Genomic DNA, 10,493 nt, shown 5'->3' on the forward strand with positions numbered 1-10,493 from the left:
CTTTACTTATACCAATTTACCATCTTACACTTTAGTAAGGTACTCATGAGTTTATTAGTAAGATGCCTTACTCATCACGCTTCCTACTTGCACACTAGTAATTTGAAAAGTTGATCTCACCTCGAACTTTCTACTTTATAGTATGGCTCCAACCCTGACTCAGTAGAAACTCTACAAGTGAGAACAGCGTTAGATCGGCCCGCCTCATCCCCAATCTCAAGCTTGACATTAGTAGCACTCAACTTGCAGCTTACCAACTGCGGATGAGTTCCGATAAGTGTGACCAACATGGTGCAAGTGTAATACAATTTTCTGTTAAACATCTAGAATTATTCAAACTTTTGGCGATGTGATCTGAGCTAAACAGTAAAAATTTCCTAGTACTACTATCAGGCCTACTAGCTCTTCACAATGCATTCTTTATTTCACCAAAAATGTTTGTTTTCAAATAGAGCGCAATAACTAAATGCTACTGTACTGTTCAATACTACTGCATTCCATAGAGAAAACTTGCAGTTTGATCAGAGCAAGCTTACCAAAATGTTTGATACTCATGAAATCCTTCATGTTAGAATAAAAATCCATCTATTAAGGTTTTTTCATCGTCTCAAACATGTTCTACGCCAAATTTCAATAAAGAACATGTTAGCTAGTTGAAGCACCGTAATCACAGGCTTCATACCAATTATTCTTTTTTACATAAATATATGAAAAAGAATAATATATAATTACCATATATTCAAGTTATATATTTAATATATGTAATTATTTAAAACCTTTCCTAACCAAAATACTTTGACTTGAAGGTCTACTTGATTTAATAATATTATTATTTTACTGCTAGCACTCAACCAGGCTGATTTAATTATTAAGGAAAAATAGGTTCCGATTCGCTTGTATCACAAACCATACAAACATTTAAAACTGTTCTCTTGTCATTGTGGCTCAGGCAATGTCACACATGAAACAGTATTTATTGCTCCTCTGTTGCATGCTTGTATGACAGTATTCATGCTAATGTTCTTGTAATATAATATATATTCTTTGACCTATACCTTTCATAAGAAATAGTAATTAAATGCTTGGCATTAAGCGAATGCTGCATGAAAGAGAGAGCAACTCCATAATACGCAATATAAAACAATACTATATCGAGTTACTAAAAAGCTTATCAAATTTATCGAAGGAATACGTAAAAAACGCTAATTAAAAAGCTATCAGTTTATCAATGCCTAAAATAGAATTCAACACTTCACTGAGAATACTTAATTTACTGAAAATATTTAATTTCAAGATATGAATTTGACAGAAATAAGTCAGTTTATGTCCAGCATGGCTTCTAATGAAGTCCCTCTAGCTTTACCAAGGTTCTACATCTACAAATTCTAATTATTTACAGAGTAATTACTAAAATGTTATTACATATACTGTACAGCTAGCTTTCTCTGAACATATATATGTAGATAGTTTGTAAATTTTCAACAACCAGCTATTCAAAAGCTAAACATATAACACAGTCAGCAATGCATACAAGTGTAGTAAAAAGCATCCTCTGAAATTCTGCAAACTAGTGTAAGGAAGGGTTGGTCAGTAAAGCCTGTCAATCCCAAATCGTGGATAAGATTGTAGGTTATTCTTGCTCAAATTAAACAGTTCCTTGAGATCTTGAAGGGTGAGCTTGCTGTTCACTGTCCTTGACCTAAAATTTATATCATACATGTAGGATATGAATCCTTGGTTAGGAGAAGCGGATAAACAATGCAACAGCTATGGTGTTATGGCTAGTGAATAAATGAGCAGTGATTTTTGTTCGATTAGTCAATTGGATAACTTCTCACATCAGCAATTTCTCACATCAGCAAACCACAGAAATCAAGCTATATCAAGTATAATGACGGTTCTGGGCTAATAGATGTAATAATAGATATAAATAATATGATGACTGGTGAAAGATAGAAGGACCCAAACGATATTACTAGTGCATATACTCATTTATTAATCGATATATATTTTAGTACTCCGAGTAGCAGACGTCTCTCCACTGACTTCTACAGACTCTCTCTTTACATTGCCACTGTCTCATGTCTACTAGATGTTCTCATGAGACCATGCGGTGTGCGTGTATGAGTTGTCGCCTAAAGTGATTACAATAAAACGCACCCAGTCAGAGCATCAGCAGCTAATCGAAGCTTTCTCTTTTGTAAATCGAGTATCCTTGTCTCTATTGAGTCTTTGCACACGAACTTGTGAATGATGACATTATTTTTCTGACCAACACGGTATATTCTGTCACAGGCCTGCTGTTCAAGAGCTGGGTTCCTGAATTATAAACAATGGAGATAGAAAACCGACTCACTAGCTGTTCTATGCACATGAAACAATACTGCAACCAAAAGATCTTTACTTCATAAGGAGATTGCGATTGGTTGCAGCATTAAAAAACTTGGACTTTCATTTTATAAACAACACGCAATTTGTTATATATGGTATCAAATACATAGTCGAAACCATAATTGTTTTTTGAGCCATGGCCAAGTTGTCCAGTTGGCCAGTTTTAGCCAGTTACAAAAGAACCAATGCTTCAAATGACCTGGAATCTTGTGATTCCGCATAAAAGACTCCACTAACAACACAATGTTAACAGATTGTTTCGCCTAAACATGGTTCAACAGGATCTTAAAGTTTTTCAGCTGTGAAACAAATAAAACAAAGTACAGTGTAATCTTGGATGGCAAGTTGTCCCAACATGTGACAGTTTTACACACAAAGAAAAATGCGGAACGAATCCACTCTTTTACGTTGAGGTTTGACTGTTGTACAAAGCTTTAAGGCTATGCCAGTAAATCTGAAAGGAAATATTCCAACAATCACATCAAGACTGTTGCCTTACCAGTGCAAATCGAGAACGAAGAGATTATTGGCCCCGGTCAAATTTAGCCCGACACCACCAGCACGCAGTGACACCAGCATGACTGGAGGACTGTCTGGGTTATGGTTGAAATCATGAACAATGTCACTGCGTTTTTTGGGCAGCACATCTCCCTTGATAACACAGTATCTAAGACCTCTCTTCAGCAAAGCATCTCCAACAAGCCCGAGCATGCCTGTCCACTGTGACACCACCACACTGAAGCAAACAAGAACATTTTATGCATACCCTCAAGCTTTCATGCATAGATGTCAAAGCAAACTATTTTTGAAAGCTATCAAAACAGACCGAGGCTGTACAAACACTGAAGGAGTTATCTAATCTTGTAGCAGCGCTGTCGCATAGTGTTATAGGCAAGACTGCACCACACGAGAACCATTAGCAGTCAGCCTAGTGTGATATAAGCAGTTGCAGATACATTTATACTTAATAATAAACACTTTAAAGAGTGAATATGTCGAATACGTACAACTTGGTCTTCTTTGCTCTCCCTCTTATATCTTCAATCTGTTCAATTAACGCTTTGATCTACAAAATTACAAAGTTAAGTTTATGAACATATTTTATCCTGAATCTCTAACATATTAAAAGATAAGAGAATGTTTAATAAGACCAACATCAAAATGCGCGAAAATCATCCCCGCTGACACCCCCAATGCGAGTCAGATATGCGTATAGTGTAGTAGAAACAATAAGCAACCTTGCAACTGTCTTGGGAGGCACTTGTCAGCACACCATCACTGACCAAAGCTGTATCTGATCCATCCGGCTTGGAGTCTTGGATTCCGAGTTCCTTCATTGCTGACACAAGATCCAGTTCCAGTCCCTCTCCTTTCAGCTCTTCCTCCACCAATTGCTAGCAAGACAAACAATACACTGATATCACATACACCGATTCTCCAAACACACAAACATATTCATAATGAATGAACTTGAGGCTGTGAGCCTAACAAACATCAGAATGTACTAGCAGAATGTACTAACAGAATGTACTAGCAGGATGCACAAGAAACTGTATAGCTTATAACCTCTTTGGTGAGGAAAGGGTGACTACAGCATTGTCTCAGCCTCAGTAGCATCAGTAATATTGTGTCCCCTTTAACCTGCTTGCCTCTTACTTCTGGCTGCTTCATTGCAAGACTGTCATTGGTCTTGCTTTCCAAGTAGCGACTCAACACTGACCTGGAGTAACGCACGGTTTTTGCAGTATCACCACAAAGAACAGGTAAAAATCTGCATCTGTGGTTGAGTCCCTAATTGTTTTTCTGTATATTCGAATTTTATCATGTCTAGGAAAGTACTAAACCCCAAAATAAATCAGCATGCAAGCACACAAAGCAATGAAATCAAGTTTAAAACTCAACCATTTAATTAACTAAACCAATTAATTTAATTAATAAAGGAGGAAAAGTAATTAAATGCCAAAAACAACCTTAACATTCCTTTAACCACGGCTGAAATTGTTTGGGTTGAACAAGAGACAGGGAGCAGACAACAAAATAAAATATTGCATGCTCTGCTCCTACTCACTCGCACTTCTTGTACAGCTGATTGTACAGAGACCTTTCCAACTCTCCAAGGACTAGCTCATGCGTAATAACTTCCTTTGGCGGAAGTGGAACCTAAAATTATTGTAAAAAACTCTCCTCGGTTCGGGTGGCATTTTATAAAAATCAGCTCTGTATAGCTTAGCATCTTTGTCTTTAGCTTAAACCGTTAGAAATAATGGAAATAACAATAACGCAAATGAAAAGTCACTATAAAATGGTAGCCAGCAGAAACATGAAAATCAGATAAAAAACTTTTCCAAAATTAAGAAAGTTAAGACTGCTTTACAATAATCACAATTTACTTCAATGCAACTCTATATGTTCATAATACGAGTGCTCAGCATACTTATCCACCAGAGTCATGTTATGGTCTCAGGACTAACAGATTGCTAGTATATAACACACGCATACACTTTTTACTTACACTGTAGACTCCACATTTAAATATTCAGCTTCCTCTTGGGATAAAAATAATCTATAGACAAAATATCAACAAGATATATATTATTATTAGCATGAAAAGACATCAAGCAAACATAATAGTATAAACTGTAAAGCTAGTGTAACAGTCATGCTTGTGATTGGCTAGATATCTCGGTCTCTCCAATGAAAGCACCAACATTCAGGCTAATCTCAACTAGCTATATTATATTGAATACAAAAGATAAAGCATCATGTCCAGCGAGCAAATGGATATATACATTCGTATGCAAAATGACCTCTCACCAATGCTTCACCAGTTGAGGTTTTTTGATCCTTGGTTCTCCTCAGCAACAAGCTGTTGACCAGCACTGATAGAAGCTTGTCTCCAGACGCTACAGGCAAACATTAGAGCTCAACAAACTGCAAATAATCAAGTATTATTAGCTAATATCTCAAGGTTGCTAATACATGTCCCTCCTTTCCCCTAAAAAATGTATGAAATCCAACATTTCTTGATTGCTATAAAACCTTAGTGAATTCATCGTTTGACCAAAGAAAGTTTGTTAAGTCTTTTTTTAGGTTTCCTTAAAGATTCATGCTTTGGTAAACTGGGTGTAAATCTTAATATGAAAATGACTACATATATGAATTAATGATGAACGGGTGCCACTAGCAATATATTTACCTAGTTTATTGTCAACCCACTTCTTCCAGAGCTTGTACTCATCAAATGGGGAACATCTCAAAAATCTCAAAAGTGAATAAAAATCCATGAGATCATTTTGGATAGGGGTTCCAGTTAGAGCCCACCTACACAGCAACATGGGAATTTCAGTTAGCGCCTATTTACACAAAAACATGGAAATTCCAGTTGCAGCTTACCCACACAACAACATGGGAATTCCATTTAGGGTCCACCCACACAACACCATGGGAATTCCAGACAAGCAACAGCCTTTCTTCCATTGATACAGCACACAAACTTTTACAAACTTTAACTATGATATCAACCAGTCTCTCTCCCCGCAATATCTCTTTACAGAGTAGGATGTCTGCTTGATATTTGGTAGTTGATTAGTGGCTGAAATCTGCAGAATGGCTACACAATTAAGAACAACATACACTTGAACATAGGCACATGAACAGAAGGTTGACCTACCTGTGCTTAGCCCGAAGCCTACACACAGAGAGGGCAGTTACACTTCTAAAATTCTTTATTTGATGCGCTTCATCAAGTATAACCCTGTTCCAAGCAACACGAGCTAGCGTCCCATCTCCTTCTGCAACCTCCTACGCATAGCATGATGAAAGTGTGCCGGAGGTTTGTTTGATATGCTACCGACACAGTGCCACGTATTCAACAATGATCAGCAATGCTGCCCTAAATACCTCATCTTCCGCAGCGGGTTTGTCTTGGACTGTTTTGTCTTGCTTAAGCCTTTCTGACAACTTCACCTCCCTCTGCACAATGTTGTATGTAGTGATCACGACATCTGCCTCAGACAACCTGTCATATCAGGGATGAATTTAACTACTCAGATCATACTACCAAAGGTATAAAGAAAGAATTAATAAAAACAGAGCACTGATGAGGAATTAGCTGTAAAAATTACTTTACGATACTCTTTTCTCTGTCAGATCCGTGGTAGACTATGACAGTCAGGCTTGAGCTTCTACATCGAGTCTCTATCTCCTTAGCCCACTGATGTACGAGACTAGCCATGCACACAACAAGAGTGCCTCTAGAAAGAACGATGCTTTCAGCTACAAACATAATATTACTGTAATGTCAGCGGCAGCAATGATGCTACAATGAAACTGATTTTAACAGTTGTAATGACACATTAATTCTGCAAAAATAAGCTTTCTCAAACATGTAGTGCAAAATACCCACACTTATTTAGCCAGTGGGCCTGCTGCGGATCACCATCGGAGTGACTGCGAGACTGTTTATCTGACATTATCAGAGCAATCATGGTGAGTGTCTTGCCCAATCCCATATCATCAGCTGCAATAGATGACCCTGAACTTGACCCTATGTATATCCAAGTGGTACGGCTTAAAAAGCAGTTACTAAGACATATATATGCTATATACAATGCTAACGGCAGTTATGAAGCAACAAACATACGGTAATTGTAGACTGAGAATTAGGACTGACCTAGAATACCACTAGGGGGCTGCTGACGTTCTCTCCACCTGAGCCACGCCAAAGCTTGTCGTTGATGAGTCATTAAATTCACACGTAGATGTTTTGGGTCAGGCAGCTCCTCCTCTGCGGTCGGACAGTTGTTGAGCTGCCTGACAAGGAGAAGAGTTCACCAGTATAAATTATCACTCGCATCAGCAGTGTGTTGAAAACATACACAAACACTAATTTGACTATCTGTGCATCGTGTTATCAAAAAAAAGAACAAATATTATTGTATCCATTCACCATAGTTTTCTACTTAAGTTATTTGAATAGCAATGTGCATACATCATCACTAACTTTCACTAAATTAACCAGTTGTATGTATTTCTTTGGAAATATTAAGAACACTTGCAGAAGCAATTCGATCTTGGAAAATAATATAGCGTGTAAAAACAATAATGCATTGAATCACTACCATACAATACTCACAATACAATAAAACACTGTCTAGGAGCTCTAACTATTAAGTCTTTTTATATCAGCTACTCACTTGGCCAGCGCCTCCAGAGCCTCAGTTGTAATAGTGTTCACCTGCTCCATCCTCTTCCCTGACATTCTACCTCCACACAGCCCTTGCGCAATAGCTTGGCTTCGATATGTCTCTCGCAGCAAGTGGGGAGGGAGCCGCTCAGGTTCAGTGTACTTTACTCCTCCGCTGCTATTTGAGGCTGGCCCAGCAGACAACTCCCGAGTTTTATCAATAGGACGACTCGCCACAATCGTATCAAACTCGGAGAGTGTTCGTTTGAGCAGCTCAATATGATCTTTTATCTTCTTTCCTCCATCCGGTAGTCGATCAGCCATCCGCAGCAACCCCTTTGCACAAATAGCAATAGTCACAACAGCTACTAGTTATCATACAGCTATGACAGCAGGTGATAAAGGGGTATTGTACAAAGCACTGACATAACAGAAAGAAGACCGATGTGACAGCCAGTAAGAGGTAAAACAGGAGAGAGTGTTATGGAAACTGTTTTTTCAGATAAATTCTCTCTGTGATGCAGTCAGTCAGTTGATCCGCTCAGACAGACGAGAAGTGTTAGTGCAAATAGCTAATCACTTTAGACACAAACTTATGCTTGACAAATGTTAGTAATCCAGATAAGTAAGCCAGGCAACGCAAGCCAGTGTTTTTGTGGTTGTAAAACAAGGCTTTTCAAAGGAGACGTGAACAGACCTAAAGTAAATACAACCACAGGCATCAATTCTGTAAGTGTACCTTTTTCTTCTCAATCTCGCTGGAGATATGTTCCTTGGCATAGGCTGGATCCCGTGCTGTTCTAATAAGGTCATAGTATGGGTTAGCCACTACCGGCGAGACATCTACTGAACTAGGCTTCCTTTCTAAAGCAGAAGAGTTCATATTATCAACTAGTACTGGCATCATAGTAAACATAAGAGATGATAATATGAAGTACCAGCCAACCATGACCTCTATATCAAGCTTCATCAATAAATTATAGAATGGTAATACAAGTAGGCGGCCCTTTTGCCTTTAGAAATGCACCTTTAGATAGATATTCTTCAGCGTTGGGTTGAACCGTGATTTGTTCAGCTGGCTTGCCCTTCACTGCAACTTCACTAGTTGACATACATACAGGCTTCAAGAAACCTTCCCGTTTCCCTCCATAAGTCTTCGAATTCATTGAAGTTTTTATAGGTCCTGTATTCACTTTCTCCAATTTCTTATCTTTGGAAACTAAATCAGCTTTGATTTTTACTTTATCACTCTGCACAGGCAACGCATTTACATCTCTTAGCGCTCTCAGAGCGTTCTAGAACAACAGACATACTTGATAATGTATCAAGAAATGCGAGGGACAAGTTATATGTAGTTCAGATTCATAAAACAAGACTTTTAATCTGTTCTCTAGTACTCTAAATAATGGCTTAAAGATGAAGACAAGGAAAAAAACTGCTATTTTCAACAGCCATGCATACTAGAGAGAACTGAGTCAACACTGAGTCACTCGCAATGTTGCATACAACATACATCTGATGAAGAAATCTTTGAGCTGACAATACTTCCTTCTTCACCGACCGAGGACAAAGCTTTGTAATAACACCACTTTGCATTTAGTTTCCCTTCTTGGCATCGCACATAGAGTCTACAACACGAATCCAACAGAAGATACACGAGTATGTTTAAATGGTAGCCACTGAGTATTACGCAAATACTGATGAGAAATCCTCACACATCTTTTCTTGAAGCAGATGTTATTTTCAGAACTAGATAAAGTGGATTAGAAGGATTTAGTTTATTAAAAGGATATAGTGGAATAGAACACATTTGACACAAAACTATTAAACGTAATAAACATACCTCTTAATGCCATCTTTCAAAGATGGAGAGATGATCTCAATAGTCTTTCCATGCTTTGAGCACACGAGTGGTTGCTGCCTGTTGCGATAAAACAACAACAATTAGCGCATGGGTATATGATCCAAATACTACATTGTCGGTAGTACACAAATATACAGTTTACGATAATTTCAATCAGCCTCGAACAACCAGTAACACGACAAGACAAATATTGACATCCATGTAGACTACGATGTAAGGAACTAATACCTAATAGGAACACGGTAGTCACATGGGTTGGAAGATTGGCCACAGAGTTGAAAGCTTTTTCCTTTGTTCGGTCCATCTTTGGTTGATGTTTTTATCAAACAAGGTCGACCTTGAAAGTAACAAAAAATTTCAGAAGTTCATTATTACTTATGATAGATAACTTAAATTAGAGAGCTATTTGATACATCATGATCTACCAACTTTCCAACATTACTAAACAGTCCCAGATAAAAAACCAAAGAGGCAAGGTAAGATCGTCAGAAATGTTTTAAGTATTCAACTGAACAACTAATTTATACATTCAGACCTGCGACGATTAAATTTTATCAAACGCTAGCTAATAATCATTAATAGAACAGCTAGGTTATGAACCTACCATGAAAACATAAAGAATCAAATGGATCGACTTGAAGAGCATCAATAGACATCCTGTGAGTTAACTAAATCATAGCTTGAAAGTGAATTCTACAACATTTGTAATTGATAAGTTAATGCAAGCATGTCTATTCCGAATGAACAAATGTAAGGTCGAAATGCAATGTCAAAATGGTTTACTGGCAACAATGCAATTGTTGGATCAAACTATCTGAGCAAAAACACAAACTACAAGTTGGTTTTTTATGAGCATTAACTTTATCTAGCTCTATTCAAATGGTTGTAAAATAAAGAACTTCAACAGTTAAAATAAGATAGTATGGCTTTTTTCTCCTTGCTTAGAAATAAAAATAGAATACTTTACGATTGCACAATATATCCATTTGTAGATATACAATAGATGCAGTACTCCCGATCTCTTGCGTAAAAGTGCTCAATATTAAAATAGAG

General features: G+C 37.6%; 1 protein-coding gene across 1 annotated transcript; it reads right to left on the reverse strand.

The window, feature by feature from the left end:
• Positions 1-1,029: 1,029 nt before the first annotated feature.
• On the reverse strand, positions 1,030-10,134 carry LOC137394067 (transcription termination factor 2-like). The gene is made up of 21 exons (XM_068080788.1): positions 10,045-10,134; positions 9,669-9,777; positions 9,420-9,497; positions 9,090-9,204; positions 8,604-8,871; positions 8,316-8,440; positions 7,587-7,912; positions 7,064-7,203; positions 6,797-6,910; positions 6,516-6,666; positions 6,292-6,409; positions 6,062-6,192; positions 5,588-5,712; positions 5,206-5,294; positions 4,460-4,551; positions 3,958-4,111; positions 3,630-3,785; positions 3,399-3,457; positions 2,891-3,127; positions 2,161-2,319; positions 1,030-1,699 (listed from the first exon to the last, which is right to left on the reverse strand). Exons 1-21 carry the CDS (start codon positions 10,094-10,096, stop codon positions 1,588-1,590), a joined length of 2,910 nt encoding a protein of 969 aa, XP_067936889.1. The 5' UTR covers positions 10,097-10,134; the 3' UTR covers positions 1,030-1,587.
• Positions 10,135-10,493: the final 359 nt, after the last annotated feature.

The sequence above is a fragment of the Watersipora subatra genome, chromosome 1 (genome assembly GCF_963576615.1).
Source record: "Watersipora subatra chromosome 1, tzWatSuba1.1, whole genome shotgun sequence".
Lineage (NCBI taxonomy): Eukaryota > Metazoa > Bryozoa > Gymnolaemata > Cheilostomatida > Watersiporidae > Watersipora > Watersipora subatra.